At 42.3% G+C, this 19,347-nt stretch overlaps 1 protein-coding gene across 1 annotated transcript in view; it reads left to right on the top strand.

Moving 5' to 3' along the window:
- nid1a (nidogen 1a) overlaps window positions 1–19,347 on the top strand; it is a gene marked incomplete at its 3' end in the record, with an annotated part of 108,460 nt that overhangs the window by 76,739 nt on the left and 12,374 nt on the right. The window contains exons 15-20 of the mRNA XM_084161977.1: window positions 251–475; window positions 773–945; window positions 4,592–4,718; window positions 5,183–5,354; window positions 9,388–9,545; window positions 14,192–14,315. Coding sequence (XP_084018103.1) covers window positions 251–475; window positions 773–945; window positions 4,592–4,718; window positions 5,183–5,354; window positions 9,388–9,545; window positions 14,192–14,315 — 979 coding nt within the window. The remainder of the gene's footprint in view (window positions 1–250; window positions 476–772; window positions 946–4,591; window positions 4,719–5,182; window positions 5,355–9,387; window positions 9,546–14,191; window positions 14,316–19,347) is intronic.

Below are 19,347 nucleotides of genomic sequence, written 5' to 3'. Positions count from 1 at the left end.
CCAACAGTCACTCCCTACAGTAGCTACGCCAGCTATACACGTCCATAATGAATCTATAAAGCTCTGACAACACAGATCCTGTATGTACTATATTGATTGTCTTTCACTCAGAGGGGATTCTATATACCCATCTAGGCAGACTTCATCTTTAAGTCCTCTTTTTAATGTATTTCCTAATAACCCAACTGCTGATGTAAAATTGCTTTATAAATAACTTTGATTGAACGATTGTTAATATCCCTCCTTCCAGAGCATAAGAAGACAAAGTGTGAGACCCACAGAGACCGTCTCCTGGGCTCTGCAGAGTTTGGCCGCCAAGGGCCCCAGCCGGTGCCTGGTCAGTACGTGCCCACCTGTGACAGCCAGGGGGCCTACGAAGCCACGCAGTGCCACGGCTCCGTCGGACAGTGTTGGTGTGTTGACCGTAATGGACTGGAGATCCCAGGAACACGCTCTGGGACAAGCAGACCGCTGTGTGAGTTTATACTCTGCTTCGATTAAGAGGACAATTGACTTTAGTGTAAATCTATCAACAATTGGAGACTTGAGTGGTAATTTCCGTTAAGCAAACAGAGACTCAAGTCAGAAAACCGCCCTTAGTGAATTACATGAATAAAGACTCAGTCACTGTATACGTTTAGTATTCAACGATTTACAGCTTTGGAAGAAGGTATCACTCTGACGATACAGTCAGTTTGTTCCCTGGTAGGTCCTACTCCCAGGCCTGATGTCCGTTGATTGATTGATTGATTGATTGATCTGTCTAATGCAGGTATAGAACAGGGAGTAGTTCGTCCCACAGTAGGTCCTACTCCCAGGCCTGATGTCTACCCTCTACCCCCCGGCACACACCTGCTCTTTGCTCAGAGTGGACGCATCGAGTTTGTCCCTTTGGAGGGCTACAACATGAAGAAGACAGAGGCAAAGACTGTTCTGCATCTACCGGTGAGAAGTTATTGTTGTTGTTGTTGTTGACAGGCCTGCACCTATCTGAATGGACTGTTCTGTCTCTACCGGTGAGAAGTTATTATTGTTGTTGTTGACAGGCCTGCACCTATCTGAATGGACTGTTCTGTCTCTACCGGTGAGAAGTTATTGTTGTTGTTGTTGACAGGCCTGCACCTATCTGAATGGACTGTTCTGTATCTACCGGTGATAAGTTATTGTTGTTGTTGTTGACAGGCCTGCACCTATCTGAATGGACTGTTCTGTATCTACCGGTGATAAGTTATTGTTGTTGTTGTTGTTGACAGGCCTGTACAGTGAGGGAAAAAAGTATTTGATCCCCTGCTGATTTTGTACGTTTGCCCACTGACAAAGAAATGATCTGTCTATAATTTTAATGGTAGGTTTATTTGAACAGTGAGAGACAGAATAACAACAAAACAAATGTTATAAATTGATTTTCTTCTTCTTCTTCTTCTTCTTCTTCTTCTTCTTCTTCTTCTTCTTCTTCTTCTTCTTCTTCTTCTTCTTCTTCTTCTTCTTCTTCTTCTTCCAGTAACTAACTCTTTAGTGAAGGCAGTCATCTCTGTGGGGGGTCGAGACTGGATCTGTCTGGTTTGTGTTTCGTTGTTATAAGGTTACATACCATGTGTATGTTGTTTGGAATAGTTTGAATGCTGTTAATAAGTAGTTGAAGTGGGTTCGGGGGAGACTGCATTGTTACTGTAGTTGTCTTATTTAGGATGTAAGGTCATGAGGTTTGTAGCAGTGGGTTTTCCTGTTGCTCAACGCTGTAAGGTCTTGAGGTTTGTAGCAGTGGGTTTTCCTGTTGTCCAACGCTGTAAGGTCATGAGGTTTGTAGCAGTGGGTTTTCCTGTTGTCCAACGCTGTAAGGTCATGAGGTTTGTAGCAGTGGGTTTTCCTGTTGTCCAACGCTGTAAGGTCATGAGGTTTGTAGCAGTGGGTTTTCCTGTTGTCCAACGCTGTAAGGTCTTGAGGTTTGTAGCAGTGGGTTTTCCTGTTGTCCAACGCTGTAAGGTCATGAGGTTTGTAGCAGTGGGTTTTCCTGTTGTCCAACGCTGTAAGGTCATGAGGTTTGTAGCAGTGGGTTTTCCTGTTGTCCAACGCTGTAAGGTCATGAGGTTTGTAGCAGTGGGTTTTCCTGTTGTCCAACGCTGTAAGGTCATGAGGTTTGTAGCAGTGGGTTTTCCTGTTGTCCAACGCTGTAAGGTCATGAGGTTTGTAGCAGTGGGTTTTCCTGTTGTCCAACGCTGTAAGGTCATGAGGTTTGTAGCAGTGGGTTTTCCTGTTGTCCAACGCTGTAAGGTCATGAGGTTTGTAGCAGTGGGTTTTCCTGTTGTCCAACGCTGTAAGGTCATGAGGTTTGTAGCAGTGGGTTTTCCTGTTGTCTTATTTAGGATGTAAGGTCATGAGGTTTGTAGCAGTGGGTTTTCCTGTTGTCCAACGCTGTAAGGTCATGAGGTTTGTAGCAGTGGGTTTTCCTGTTGTCCAACGCTGTAAGGTCATGAGGTTTGTAGCAGTGGGTTTTCCTGTTGTCCAACGCTGTAAGGTCATGAGGTTTGTAGCAGTGGGTTTTCCTGTTGTCCAACGCTGTAAGGTCATGAGGTTTGTAGCAGTGGGTTTTCCTGTTGTCCAACGCTGTAAGGTCATGAGGTTTGTAGCAGTGGGTTTTCCTGTTGTCCAACGCTGTAAGGTCATGAGGTTTGTAGCAGTGGGTTTTCCTGTTGTCCAACGCTGTAAGGTCATGAGGTTTGTAGCAGTGGGTTTTCCTGTTGTCTTATTTAGGATGTAAGGTCATGAGGTTTGTAGCAGTGGGTTTTCCTGTTGTCCAACGCTGTAAGGTCATGAGGTTTGTAGCAGTGGGTTTTCCTGTTGTCCAACGCTGTAAGGTCATGAGGTTTGTAGCAGTGGGTTTTCCTGTTGCTCAACGGTTTCTGGTTAACGTCCCAAATGGTATCCTAATCCCTAGTGCACTACCTTTGACCACGGCCCACAGGGCTCCAGTCTAAAGTAGTGCACTAAACAGTATAGGGAATAGGGTGCTATTAGGGACGCACCCCCTGTTTACTTTGACATTAAGGAATCATTCATCCGGTGCTATAGATTGTTATAGTTTGTTTTGGACTTTTAAGGACGTATTTAAAAATTCCACAACAGTTTGTGTTTATGTTTAGTCTGATTCTGCTGTTACCAAGTCATTCCGCATCCTGGATGCATCCCAGATGGCACCCTATTCCCTATATAGTGCACTACTTTTTGGAACAGGGCCTAGAGAAGAGGGTGCCGTTTGGGAGCCACTGCCCACCATGTACATATGTATTAAAGGTCAATGACTGGGCTGTAGTAGGAGGTCTGCTCTTTAGATAAGTATTACACTGCTGCCAAAGTTTCTGACTCAGTGGTTTTACTCAAAGAAAATCCGTTGAGTTGAATGGAAAAGATGAAAGAAAGATTCAGAAATTGAAAAGACTTGGTATTAATGAATGTAAAGGCAAGAGGCCGCCAGTTGTTTCAAAATATTGCAGTTGTAATCACGTAATACTTAAGAATCTCAGTCAATTCCTTACAGCATGGGTAGCATGTGTCAAACTGGAACAAAGCATTAAGACCCTTCAGATCAGCTTCAGGTTCTCTCTTGGTTTTCTCTCAGTCCGTTCCACTGCTGGTAGTGAGTCAGGTTGTTGTGTAGTTAGCCTGTTAGCTACTTCCTGTCTGGAGGGGAGGCCTGGTGGAGATCTGGTTTGCATTACACACACACACACAGACACACACACACACACACACACACACACACACACACACAGACAGACACACACAGACAGACATACACACAGACAGACAGACACAGACACACACACACACACACACACACACACACAGACACAGACACACACACACACAGACACACACACACAGACACACACACACACACACACACACACACACACACAGACACACACACACACACACACACAGACACACAGACACACACACACACACAGACACACACACACACACACAGACACACACACACACAGACACACACACACACAGACACACACACACACAGACACACACACACACACACACACACACACAGACACACACAGACACACACTATATTAAAACCACATGCTGACATTTTCCCTGTAATGGTTCACATCAGCGCTGCCACACCAGTGGATTAATACCCAACAACATTCTCTGTTACACTGATCTCCCAACCAGCTGGCTTGAAGTGTGTGTGTGTGTGTGTGTGTGTGTGTGTGTGTGTGTGTGTGTGTGTGTGTGTGTGTGTGTGTGTGTGTGTGTGTGTGTGTGTGTGTGTGTGTGTGTGTGTGTGTGTGTGTGTGTGTGTGTGTGTGTGTGTGTGTGTGTGTGTGTGTGTGTGTGTGTCTGTGTGTGTCTGTGTGTGTCTGTGTGTCTCTGTGTGTCTCTGTGTGTCTCTGTGTGTCTCTGTGTGTCTCTGTGTGTGTCTGTGTGTTGTGTTAAGGGGTTGCAGAGTAGAGCTGGACAACAGAGAAAACACAACATTTCCATCTGTAGCATGATGACCATAAACTAAACTAACATCAACCACTGTTCTGGTAGCTGACCTCTGACCTGTGTGTTGACCCCTCTCCAGGAGAAGGTGATCATTGGGGTGGCCTATGACTGCGTGGAGAAGATGGTCTACTGGACAGACATCACATCCCCCTCTATCAGCAAGGCCAACCTGCAGGGAGGAGAAACCATCCCTGTCATCAGCTCAGGTGACCAGGGGTTAGAGTTCAGTTCACTCTCAGATGCACCACATCTGTTGGTCAGGTCTGTTGGCTTGCTAAATTAGCTGGGTGTCAGTGTTCTAGAATGTGGTGTCAGCAATTAGTATTAAGTGCCTTGCTCAAGGGCATATCACCTAGTCGGCTCGGGGATTCAAACCAGCAACCTTTCGGTTACTGGCCCAACGCTCTTAACCGCTGGGCTACCTTCCTCCATCAGTGTTCTAGAGTGTGGTGCCAGTGTTCTAGAATCTGGTGCCAGTGTTCTAGAATGTGGTGTCAGTGTTCTAGAGTGTGGTGCCAGTGTTCTAGAATGTGGTGTCAGTATTCTAGAGTGTGGTGCCCGTGTTCTAGAATGTGGTGTCAGTGTTTTAGAATCTGGTGTCAGTGTTCTAGAGTGTGCTCCCTTCTAAATTCAAATTTTTATGTTTTATTGACTGATGTCTTCCTCTCAGATTTGGAGAGTCCAGAAGGGATCACCATAGACCACCTGGGTCGAACCCTGTTCTGGACAGATTCCATGAAGGACCGCATCGAGGTGTCCTCTCTGGACGGGACCCAGCGACGCGTCCTCATCGACACGGACTTGGTCAACCCCCGAGCCATCATCGTTGACCCTGTCAATGGGTGGGTCACCATGTAGATCAGTGCATCTCCTCGAGAAGGGATGGACTGGCCATCGGTCAGTTCGGGCAAATCCCAGATGTGCCGGTCCATTGTTAGCCCAGTGGGCTTGTCTATATGGATTGTGTTTAATTAATTGGCTAATAATGGGGGCCTTGAGGAAAACATTGGGATGGTGTGTTAGAATGGGCCTATTTATGGTCCAGTCTGTCCCTCTCCTCCAGTACCCATTCCACTTAGTAGATCTATGGTCCAGTCTGTCTCACCCCTCCAGTACCCATCTCTTCCAGTACATCTGATTCTACTGGTCAACTAATCACCAAGCCCTTCAGTAGTTGAATCAGCTGGGTCAGCAGACATCAGATTCTGTAAGTGGGGTACTGGAGGAGAGGTTTGGGAACACTGATATAGATAGATGTACCTCTCTGTGTTTAATGCCGTATTCACTACACTGTGAATATGAAGGGCTATAGGAATATGAAGGGCTATTCTACTTTAACTCTGGTATTAAAGTGCCTGTTTTGGCAGGAAAATCAGTATCTCAAGTTACAACACCATCTACTGTAAGACCTGTGTCTATATACAGTTGAAGTCAGAAGTTTACATACACCTTAGCCAAAGACATTTAAACTCAGTTTATCACAATTCCTGACATTTAATCCTAGTAAAAATTCCCTGTCTTAGGTCAGTTAGGATCACCACTTTATTTTAAGAATGTGAAATGTCAGAATAATAGTAGAGAATAGTAGAGAGAATGTTTTATTTCTTTCATCACATTCCCAGTGGGTCAGAAGTTTACATACAGTGGGGAAAAAAAGTATTTAGTCAGCCACCAATTGTGCAAGTTCTCCCACTTAAAAAAATGAGAGAGGCCTGTAATTTTCATCATAGGTACACGTCAACTATGACAGACAAATTGAGATTTTTTTTCCAGAAAATCACATTGTAGGATTTTTAATGAATTTATTTGCAAATTATGGTGGAAAATAAGTATTTGGTCAAAAACAAAAGTTTCTCAATACTTTGTTATATACCCTTTGTTGGCAATGACACAGGTCAAACGTTTTCTGTAAGTCTTCACAAGGTTTTCACACACTGTTACTGGTATTTTGGCCCATTCCTCCATGCAGATCTCCTCTAGAGCAGTGATGTTTTGGGGCTGTCACTGGGCAACAACTCCCTCCAAAGATTTTCTATGGGTTTGAGATCTGGAGACTGGCTAGGCCACTCCAGGACCTTGAAATGCTTCTTACGAAGCCACTCCTTCGTTGCCCGGGTGGTGTGTTTGGGATCATTGTCATGCTGAAAGACCCAGCCACGTTTCCTCTTCAATGCCCTTGCTGATGGAAGGAGGTTTTCACTCAAAATCTCACGATACATGGCCCCATTCATTCTTTCCTTTACACGGATCAGTCGTCCTGGTCCCTTTGCAGAAAAACAGCCCCAAAGCATGATGTTTTCACCCCCATGCTTCACAGTAGGTATGGTGTTCTTTGGATGCAACTCAGCATTCTTTGTCCTCCAAACACGACGAGTTGAGTTTTTACCAAAAAGTTATATTTTGGTTTCATCTGACCATATGACATTCTCCCAATCCTCTTCTGGATCATCCAAATGCACTCTAGCAAACTTCAGACGGGCCTGGACATGTACTGGCTTAAGCAGGGGGACACGTTTCGCACTGCAGGATTTGAGTCCCTGGCGGCGTAGTGTGTTACTGATGGTAGGCTTTGTTACTTTGGTCCCAGCTCTCTGCAGGTCATTCACTAGGTCCCCCCGTGTGGTTCTGGGATTTTTGCTCACCGTTCTTGTGATCATTTTGACCCCATGGGGTGAGATCTTGCGTGGAGCCCCAGATCGAGGGAGATTATCAGTGGTCTTGTATGTCTTCCATTTCCTAATAATTGCTCCCACAGTTGATTTCTTCAAACCAAGCTGCTTACCTATTGCAGATTCAGTCTTCCCAGCCTGGTGCAGGTCTACAATTTTGTTTCTGGTGTCCTTTGACAGCTCTTTGGTCTTGGCCATAGTGGAGTTTGAAGTGTGACTGTTTGAGGTTGTGGACAGGTGTCTTTTATACTGATAACAAGTTCAAACAGGTGCCATTAATTCAGGTAACGAGTGGAGGACAGAGGAGCCTCTTAAAGAAGAAGTTACAGGTCTGTGAGAGCCAGAGATCTTGCTTGTTTGTAGGTGACCAAATACTTTTTTTCCACCATAATTTGCAAATAAATTCATAAAAAATCCTACAATGTGATTTTCTGGATTTTTTTCTCTCAATTTGTCTGTCATAGTTGACGTGTACCTATAATGAAAATTACAGGCCTCTCTCATCTTTTTAAGTGGGAGAACATGCACAATTGGTGGCTGACTAAATACTTTTTTTCCCCACTGTACACTCAATTAGTATTTGGTAGCATTGCCTTTAAATTGTTTAACTTGGGTCAAATGTTTCGGGTAGCCTTCCACAAGCTTCCCACAAAAAATTGGGTGAATTTTGGCCCATTCCTCCTGACAGAGCTGGTGTAACTGAGTCAGGTTTGTAGGCCTCCTTGCTCGCACACTCTTTTTCAGTTCTGCCCTCACATTTTCTATAGGATTGAGGTCAGGGCTTTGTGATGGCCACTCCAATACCTTGACTTTGTTGTCCTTAAGCCATTTTGCCACAACTTTGGAAGTATGCTTGGGGTCATTGTCCATTTGGAAGACCAATTTGCGACCAAGCTTTAACTTCCTGACTGATGTCTTGAGATGTTGCTTCAATATATCCACATAATTTTCCTTCCTCATGATGCCATCTATTTTGTGAAGTGCACCAGTCCCTCCTGCAGCAAAGCACCCCCACAGCATGATGCTGCCACCCCCGTGCTTCACGGTTGGGATGGTGTTCTTCGGCTTGCAAGCAACCCCCTTTTTCCTCCAAACATAACGATGGTCATTATGACCAAACAGTTCTATTTTTGTTTCATCAGACCAGAGGTCCAAAAAGTACGATCTTTGTCCCCATGTGCAGTTGCAAACCGTAGTCTGGCTTTTTTATGGCGGTTTTGGAGCAGTGGCTTCTTCCTTGCTGAGCGGCCTTTCAGGTTATGTCGATATAGGACTAGTTTTACTGCGGATATAGATACTTTTGTACCTGTTTCCTCCAGCATCTTCACTTGGTCCTTTGCTGTTGTTCTGGGATTGATTTGCACTTTTCGCACCAAAGTACGTTCATTCTCTAGGAGACAGAACGCGTCTCCTTCCTGAGCGGTATGATGGCTGCGTGGTCCCATGGTGTTTATACTTGCGTACTATTGTTTGTACAGATGAACGTGGTACTTTCAGGCGTTTAGAAATTGCTCCCAAGGATGAACCGGTCTACAATTTTTGGCTGATTTCTTTTGATTTTCCCATGATGTCAAGCAAAGAGGCACTGTGTTTGAAGATAGGCATTGAAATACATCCACAGGTACACCTCCAATTGACTCAAATGATGTCAGTTAGCCTATCAGAAGCTTCTAAAGCCATGACATAATTTTCTGGAATTTTCCAAGCTGTTTAAAAGCACAGTCAACTTAGTGTATGTAAACTTCTGACCCACTGGAATTGTGATACAGTGAATTATAAGTGAAATAATCTGTCTGTAAAGAATTGTTGGAAAAATTACTTGTGTCATGCACAAAGTAGATGTCCTAACCGACTTGCCAAAACTATAGTTTGTTAACAAGAAATGTGTGGAGTGGTTGAAAAACGAGTTTTAATGACTCCAACCTAAGTGTATGTAAACCTCCGACTTCAACTGTATAACACTACCATAGCAATCCTTTCATGCAATTTCAAGTCCTTAGAAACGATGCTCACTATCAAAAGCAACTGTGAGTCAGTAAGATATGTGTATGGGTATATGAAGAGCTATTCTACCCTAACTCCTTTGCATAGCTAGGCCTGTTATACAGGATAGCTTATATGCTACAAACGCCAAGATTTCAAGAAATGTGTACATTATCCAATTTCGTGTCAGTAAGATATTCACCGCTCTGTTCTTTTCCACCAGCAACATGTACTGGGCAGACTGGAACCGCGACGCTCCTAAGATAGAGACTGCTGCCATGGATGGGACCAACAGACGAGTTCTGGTGAAGGATGACCTGGGGCTACCTAACGGACTCACCTACGACCCTCAGAGCTCTCAGCTGTGCTGGGCCGATGCAGGTACAGGGTAGACAGGAAGCTTTGTCACTTTTTAAGTTCATGACCTTTGGTTTTCATCTTATGTCAAAGAACAGGAATCAGAATAGATAAGAAGAACTCATCTGATGAAGCCTGGGAGCCATTTGAAGTCTCATTATTTATTACACTGGAATCGAACAAACCGTTAGGGCTCCCGAGTGGCGCAGCGGTCTAAGGCACTGCATCTCAGTGCTTGAGGTGTCACTACAGACCCCCTGGTTCGATTCCAGGCTGTATCACAATCGGCCGTGATTGGGAGTCCCATAGGGCGGCGCACAATTGGCCCAGCGTCGTCCGGGTTTGGCCGTTGTAGGCCGTCATTGTAAATAAGAATTTGTTCTTAACTGACTTGCCTAGTTAAATAAAGGTAAAATAAATAAATAAAAATGAGATGTCCCTCTAATAATATAATATCTCTGGTCTTCAGGAACCCACATAATGAAGTTAATAAACCCTTCCCAGGGTTAGTACAGTGCCTTTAGAAAGTATTCATTCCCCTTGACTTAATATATAATATAATATATATCTCTGCCAACATCAGTTCTATTTAAGTCTTGGTCTTGGTTCCAATAGTTAATATTTTTTTCTAAGAGGTTGTCAGATCGGCTCTCTGCTCTCTGGTTGGGTTTGGTATATCTTCCCTATCATATGAATATACTTTTCTGACTCAAATAGGATTCCCTCCACATTGCCCTGATGTCCAAAAGATTTCAGATTGAAATTTCATGATATAAAACATTTAAGTTGCATGTATTTGAAAATGTCTACATTGGTCTGTCCAAAATTACTTTTTAATTATTTCATGGAAATAATTGTATTTCCTATTACCAAGTTATTTATGGTTTCTATGCCTTTAGTTCTCAATGCCTATTTATCGGTGCATTCTGATAAGCTATCCAAGGATTGTTCCATAGGGTTGTGTTTTTACATTGGTTCTTGTAGAATCCGTTTTATTTTATTTTATTGTGTTCTAAACCAGCTCCAGCTATTGTTTAGTTAGCTATCCAGGTAGCAACAAGCTAGCTACATTTCAAGTACAGTAGCTACTAACTACCTAATGTTAACGCTTCAGATAATGAGGTTAGAAAAACAGCTGAATGGGTGGCAGCTAGCTGGCATAATTACAGGTACTCTTAAGCGTGAAATAACATTGGAAACAACTATCCACAGTTGCTAATAGTTACCAGTAGCTACCCGCTAGCTAGCTAGCTTTATTGGTCCAGGTAGTGGGTTAGCTAGCCTTGTGCTGAGTTGATGATGAGTTTCTCAGGTATCAAAGAATCAAGGATGCAAGGATATTTGAGTTTAATCTGTAGTTATTGGCTCTCTTCTAAGCTAAAAGACCATATTCCTGCTTAAATTCAGGAATAATTTGTTATACTTTACCTTGTAAAGATTTTTGATGCCCTTTCTCTAAGATAGTAATTTATTTTCATTTTTCATACATTTTAATTTCTAGCTCAGATTTAACTTTTGACGAGTATGAGATTATCATTCCCCTAATGTACACCTTAAAAACATCCCAAATTATGTCGGGGTCGGCTTTTCTCTGTCCTCTATGTCTACATTTGTAATGGTAAAGGTCTTTGTTTTTTTGTTTACATATTTAATAAATTTCGGGTCTTTAAGATGCGCTCTGTTCATTCTCCATATTCTGTCGCTAAGTGTATTTCTGTTGGTGTAATTAAGCATGATACAGGAGAATGATCTGAAATCACTATATCATGGATTTTTTAACCCAGTATATTGTTGAGTGCATTTCTGAAGATTTTTTTGTTTGTTAATTCTTGAATAGCTTTTCTTACTTTGAGAAAAAAAGGGATAGTATTTTGTAGTTGGGAATAGTAATCTCCAGGTGTCCTGTAAATTATTTGTAGAGATGACGTTTTCCTGTCTGTGAACATCAACTAAAGTAAAGCTGCAAAAATGTGGCAAAGAAAACAGGATACGTGTTTTTGAATATTTTTATTCTGTAGAGGCTTCCTTCTTTTCACTCTGTCATTCAGGTTAGTATTGTGGAGTAACTACATTGTTGTTGATCCATCCTCAGTTTTCTCCTATCACAGCCATTAAACTCTGTAATGGTTTAAAGTCACCATTGGCCTCATGGTGAAATCCCTGAGCGGTTTCCTTCCTCTCCGGGAACTGAGTTAGGAAGGACGCCTGTATTTGTGACTCGTTTCAGGAAACTAGGCGTATGTCGCGCGTCACTACTTCCCAGGAGAGGCATTTGAACGTAAACTTTGTTTTTTTAATCAAAATACATTTTTTGGCAGAAATGCCTTCTGGAACATGTGAACTTTCATGTGCCTTCATGGCAAAGTTGTATGCCATCTGTAAATACTAATAAAATTGTAAAATTTTGAACCTAGTTGGTTTAGCCACAGAAAAAGACAGCAACCTTCCCGCTAGCCATGATTGGCTGAGATAATGAGTGGGCTGGACATGCCGAGAGATGAGTTCGGATTGGTCTGCCATGTAGCATGCTTCTGTCTATAACATGAGCTGGTCAGTATGTGTAGGTAATCGTTTCTTAAGCGGCTTTTTTGAACGATATCACGTAGTAGAACTGCAAAAGTGTTGCTCTCCACTTTCTGGAGGACCGAGTTTTGAAATCAGTGGAATTAGAGTATGATAGTTAAGGAGAAAATTCTGGCGTTTGATTGCAAATATGCAGATGGAGTCAAAAGAGAACATACAGAAGGCTGTTGTATAAAACACCTGTCTCCGGATTACATCTTCAAACTAAGGGCAACCATGGCATCCGTGACAGAGAGGGAGAAGCGTCCATCCATGTATACGGATAAGGTAGTCTAGCTAGCTACATTTTCAGATATTACACGTTTCTAATTTTGTCAGAAAGTCATTTTCATTTCAAGTTAAAGTGTACTGTTAGCTAGCTAGCTATCGTTAGCTGGCTGGCTCGCTAGCTAATGTTATCTGTATGATCTGTGTAGTTATATTATTCACATCTCAGAGCCATTTGCATTGCTAGTTATAGCCTAATGTTAGCTAGCTAACATTGAACCTGGTTGGTTAGCTATCTGCAGAATCATGCAGGGTAGTAACGTTATGAGTTGGGATTATGGTTCATTGTTTAGCTAGCTACATGTCTAAACAAAAGACAATGCAAGTAACCATTTCAATAGAATGTTCATGATGTCACTGTGACAACTGTCGATACACGCAGCTGGTAAATTCGCTCTGGCTATCTACTCCGATTTCAGAGCACTCTCGTCTGAGTGCGCCAGAGCGCAGAATAACTGACACATTTATGAACGCTCAAAACACGTTGAATATGGCCGGTGTCAATAAACGTTGGCAAAAAAGCATAATTAAATTGTTGCCAGCAGCACAGTTGCAGTCACCAACGCTCTGGATAACATAAAAACAGCCTAACCAGCTCTGCTAGGGTGAGTACAATGGTCAGAGTGAGGTGTTCTCTCATTTGTGTCTGGAAGTAGCTAGCAAGCTAGCCAACGTTAGCCAGTTAGCTTGGGTGCTTGACTGCTGTTGTTAGGTTAGAACGCTCAGATCAACCCTACTTTTCAGCCAGAGCGTTCAGTGTGCGCTCTGAAAGCTCCGAGAGCGAAACGCTCTGAATTTACGAATGGCCAATCTGACAGGGTCTGAGTATACGAACGTCCAGAGCGCACTATGAGCACACTCTGGCAGTCCAGATAAAATGTACGAACACACCCGTAGTATAAACCAGCCTTTAGTCTTGAAATCTTTGGTTGTTTAGCACATGGCCTCACATGTGAATCCTTAAAGAGATGGGCGGGGCTAAGGCTTTAGAGGGTGTGAACGATGCTGAATGGGTGTAGACAAAGAAGAGCTCTCCAGTAGGTACCAAAACATTCAAGGGCCATTTTCTCAAAAGTGAGGTTACAAGTTTATCAACTTTCAAAGCAGAATTACTTTCCCATTGTTCCTCAACTGTAGTGTATGATATACTATTTTCTAGCTCTGAGTCTCTTCTTTTATCCAATCTAAAAAACACAATTTCAAATCTTGCTACATAAGACCGAATCAAGCCGGTCGGTCACATTTTTGTAGTGACTGAATGTACACCATCCAAAGTGTAATTAGTAACTTCACCATGCTCAAAGGGATATTCAATGTTTTTATTTTTAACCATCTACCAATAGGTGACCTTCTTTGTGAGGCATTGGAAAACCTCCCTGGTCTTTGTGGTTGAATCTGTGTTTGAAATTCACTGCTCGACTGAGGGACCTTACAGATAATTGTATATGTGGGGTACAGAGATGAGGTAGTCATTAAGAAATCATGTCAAACAATATTATTGCACACAGAGTGAGTCCATGCAACTTACTTTGTGACTTGTTAAACAAAGTTTTACTCCTGAACTTATTTAGGCTTGCCATAATAAAAGGGTTGAACACTTATTGACTCAAGACATTTCAGCTTTTCATTTTAAATTAATTTGTAAAAACATACATGTAATTCCACTTTGACATTATGAGGTATTGTGTGTAGGCCAATGACACATAATCTCAATTTAATCCATTTTAAATTCAGGCTGTAACACAACAAAATGTGGAAAAGGTCAAGGGGTGTGTACTTTCTTAAGGCCCAGTATATAATATGTATTCTCTTGTCTTCAGGAACTCACATGATGGAGTGTATGAACCCAGTGCAGGGAGACAGGAGGAAGGCCATGGAGGAGATCCAGTACCCGTTTGGAATCACCTCCTATGGGAAGAACATCTACTACACTGACTGGAGGAGGTAGGATGGATCCAGACATAACTATCATAATATCTACTACACTGACTGGAGGAGGTAGGATGGATCCAGACATAACTATCATAATATCTACTACACTGACTGGAGGAGGTAGGATGGATCCAGACATAACTATCATAATATCTACTACACTGACTGGAGGAGGTAGACAGGATCTAGACATAACTATCATAATATCTACTACACTGACTGGAGGAGGTAGACAGGATCCAGACATAACTATCATAATATCTACTACACTGACTGGAGGAGGTAGACAGGATCTAGACATAACTATCATAATATCTACTACACTGACTGGAGGAGGTAGGATGGATCTAGACATAACTATCATAATATCTACTACACTGACTGGAGGAGGTAGACAGGATCCAGACATAACTATCATAATATCTACTACACTGACTGGAGGAGGTAGACAGGATCTAGACATAACTATCATAATATCTACTACACTGACTGGAGGAGGTAGACAGGATCTAGACATAACTATCATAATATCTACTACACTGACTGGAGGAGGTAGGATGGATCCAGACATAACTATCATAATATCTACTACACTGACTGGAGGAGGTAGACAGGATCTAGACATAACTATCATAATATCTACTACACTGACTGGAGGAGGTAGGATGGATCCAGACATAACTATCATAATATCTACTACACTGACTGGAGGAGGTAGACAGGATCTAGACATAACTATCATAATATCTACTACACTGACTGGAGGAGGTAGACAGGATCTAGACATAACTATCATAATATCTACTACACTGACTGGAGGAGGTAGGATGGATCTAGACATAACTATCATAATATCTACTACACTGACTGGAGGAGGTAGGATGGATCTAGACATAACTATCATAATATCTACTACACTGACTGGAGGAGGTAGACAGGATCCAGACATAACTATCATAATATCTACTACACTGACTGGAGGAGGTAGACAGGATCTAGACATAACTATCATAATATCTACTACACTGACTGGAGGAGGTAGACAGGATCCAGACATAACTATCATAATATCTACTACACTGACTGGAGGAGGTAGACAGGATCTAGACATAACTATCATAATATCTACTACACTGACTGGAGGAGGTAGACAGGATCTAGACATAACTATCATAATATCTACTACACTGACTGGAGGAGGTAGACAGGATCTAGACATAACTATCATAATATCTACTACACTGACTGGAGGAGGTAGACAGGATCTAGACATAACTATCATAATATCTACTACACTGACTGGAGGAGGTAGGATGGATCCAGACATAACTATCATAATATCTACTACACTGACTGGAGGAGGTAGACAGGATCTAGACATAACTATCATAATATCTACTACACTGACTGGAGGAGGTAGGATGGATCCAGACATAACTATCATAATATCTACTACACTGACTGGAGGAGGTAGACAGGATCCAGACATAACTATCATAATATCTACTACACTGACTGGAGGAGGTAGGATGGATCCAGACATAACTATCATAATATCTACTACACTGACTGGAGGAGGTAGACAGGATCTAGACATAACTATCATAATATCTACTACACTGACTGGAGGAGGTAGACAGGATCTAGACATAACTATCATAATATCTACTACACTGACTGGAGGAGGTAGACAGGATCTAGACATAACTATCATAATATCTACTACACTGACTGGAGGAGGTAGACAGGATCTAGACATAACTATCATAATATCTACTACACTGACTGGAGGAGGTAGGATGGATCCAGACATAACTATCATAATATCTACTACACTGACTGGAGGAGGTAGACAGGATCTAGACATAACTATCATAATATCTACTACACTGACTGGAGGAGGTAGGATGGATCCAGACATAACTATCATAATATCTACTACACTGACTGGAGGAGGTAGACAGGATCTAGACATAACTATTATAATATCTACTACACTGACTGGAGGAGGTAGGATGGATCCAGACATAACTATCATAATATCTACTACACTGACTGGAGGAGGTAGACAGGATCTAGACATAACTATCATAATATCTACTACACTGACTGGAGGAGGTAGACAGGATCTAGACATAACTATCATAATATCTACTACACTGACTGGAGGAGGTAGGATGGATCCAGACATAACTATCATAATATCTACTACACTGACTGGAGGAGGTAGACAGGATCCAGACATAACTATCATAATATCTACTACACTGACTGGAGGAGGTAGGATGGATCCAGACATAACTATCATAATATCTACTACACTGACTGGAGGAGGTAGGATGGATCCAGACATAACTATCATAATATCTACTACACTGACTGGAGGAGGTAGACAGGATCCAGACATAACTATCATAATATCTACTACACTGACTGGAGGAGGTAGACAGGATCCAGACATAACTATCATAATATCTACTACACTGACTGGAGGAGGTAGGATGGATCCAGACATAACTATCATAATATCTACTACACTGACTGGAGGAGGTAGACAGGATCTAGACATATCTATCATAATATCTACTACACTGACTGGAGGAGGTAGACAGGATCTAGACATAACTATCATAATATCTACTACACTGACTGGAGGAGGTAGGATGGATCCAGACATAACTATCATAATATCTACTACACTGACTGGAGGAGGTAGACAGGATCTAGACATAACTATCATAATATCTACTACACTGACTGGAGGAGGTAGACAGGATCCAGACATAACTATCATAATATCTACTACACTGACTGGAGGAGGTAGACAGGATCTAGACATAACTATTATAATATCTACTACACTGACTGGAGGAGGTAGGATGGATCCAGACATAACTATCATAATATCTACTACACTGACTGGAGGAGGTAGACAGGATCTAGACATAACTATCATAATATCTACTACACTGACTGGAGGAGGTAGACAGGATCTAGACATAACTATCATAATATCTACTACACTGACTGGAGGAGGTAGACAGGATCTAGACATAACTATCATAATATCTACTACACTGACTGGAGGAGGTAGGATGGATCCAGACATAACTATCATAATATCTACTACACTGACTGGAGGAGGTAGACAGGATCTAGACATAACTATCATAATATCTACTACACTGACTGGAGGAGGTAGACAGGATCTAGACATAACTATCATAATATCTACTACACTGACTGGAGGAGGTAGACAGGATCTAGACATAACTATCATAATATCTACTACACTGACTGGAGGAGGTAGACAGGATCTAGACATAACTATCATAATATCTACTACACTGACTGGAGGAGGTAGACAGGATCCAGACATAACTATCATAATATCTACTACACTGACTGGAGGAGGTAGACAGGATCTAGACATAACTATCATAATATCTACTACACTGACTGGAGGAGGTAGACAGGATCTAGACATAACTATCATAATATCTACTACACTGACTGGAGGAGGTAGACAGGATCTAGACATAACTATCATAATATCTACTACACTGACTGGAGGAGGTAGACAGGATCTAGACATAACTATCATAATATCTACTACACTGACTGGAGGAGGTAGACAGGATCTAGACATAACTATCATAATATCTACTACACTGACTGGAGGAGGTAGACAGGATCTAGACATAACTATCATAATATCTACTACACTGACTGGAGGAGGTAGGATGGATCCAGACATAACTATCATAATATCTACTACACTGACTGGAGGAGGTAGACAGGATCTAGACATAACTATCATAATATCTACTACACTGACTGGAGGAGGTAGACAGGATCTAGACATAACTATCATAATATCTACTACACTGACTGGAGGAGGTAGACAGGATCTAGACATAACTATCATAATATCTACTACACTGACTGGAGGAGGTAGACAGGATCTAGACATAACTATCATAATATCTACTACACTGACTGGAGGAGGTAGACAGTCTACTGAAGAGCTTTTAGTATGTGGAAACAGGGATGGAAATTAAGCTAGTCCTTTCAATAGGCTTGTCCTTGAGCTAGTAGAAAAAAATTGCACCTCTAAACCTTGACTCTTGGAGTCGAAGAATGTTGGAATGTTCAGTGGAGTCACTGGGAGGTTTCAGGCTCGCTTCTTGGAAAATGAAAAACAAAATGGAGCCCTTATGTATGGTTGGTTCAGTCAGTGTGTGTTTCAGTGTGTGATGTTAGAGTTAGGGGCCGGATCTGTCAAGGTGTCACTTTGGAGAAGGGAAGGGGTCGAAGGTCAAATCACTCCTGAGACCTCAACAGCCCCTCAGAGCAGCCTGAGGCCTTGATGTCAATTCAGGCTCAGCTAGGCCCCATTTAATACCTGTGTGTGTGTGTGTGTGTGTGTGTGTGTGTGTGTGTGTGTGTGTTTGCGCGTGTGTGTGCGTGTGTGTGCGTGCGCGCGTGCGCTCAATGAGGCCGGTGCCATGGATGTTTGCCATTGGAGAGGGGTGGAGGGTGGGTGACTGGAGGGGGTGACTGGGAGGGGAGGGAAGCGGGGCGTGACAGAAGTGGCAGCTGCTTGTAATTTCTCAGCCTCTTGGGACGGCCTGTAAATTAGCTGGTTGTTCTGGGGCCTCCCTCTGATCTCACCAGGGACCATATAGGGTTGAAGACACTACACGGCCAGTACAGCGCAGGGAAATACTATTTTAATCTAACGTAATAGAAGGCTCCAGTCACCCCTTGTTATAACCATTCCCACACTTCCCCTCATCAGTTTGTTTTTACACAGTAAATGCTTCACACATTATTTCTTTATCACGCTGGGAAACCCCAGATTTATCAACTGATGATGATGATGTCATTGTAGTTGTTCTCAGGGAGGGGGTTTACTACCAGCAGTATTAATACTATTAGTACTATTATCATTATTATTAGTACTAGCAGCAATGCTGACAACTGGGGACATTTCACCAGTCCCCACAAGGATGCAGGCTATTTTAGGTTTAGGGTTAGGGTT

The sequence above is a fragment of the Coregonus lavaretus genome (assembly GCF_964263955.1).
Source record: "Coregonus lavaretus genome assembly, chromosome: 1".
Classification (NCBI taxonomy): Eukaryota; Metazoa; Chordata; class Actinopteri; order Salmoniformes; family Salmonidae; genus Coregonus; species Coregonus lavaretus.
This window is presented reverse-complemented; position numbering and strand designations above follow the sequence as displayed.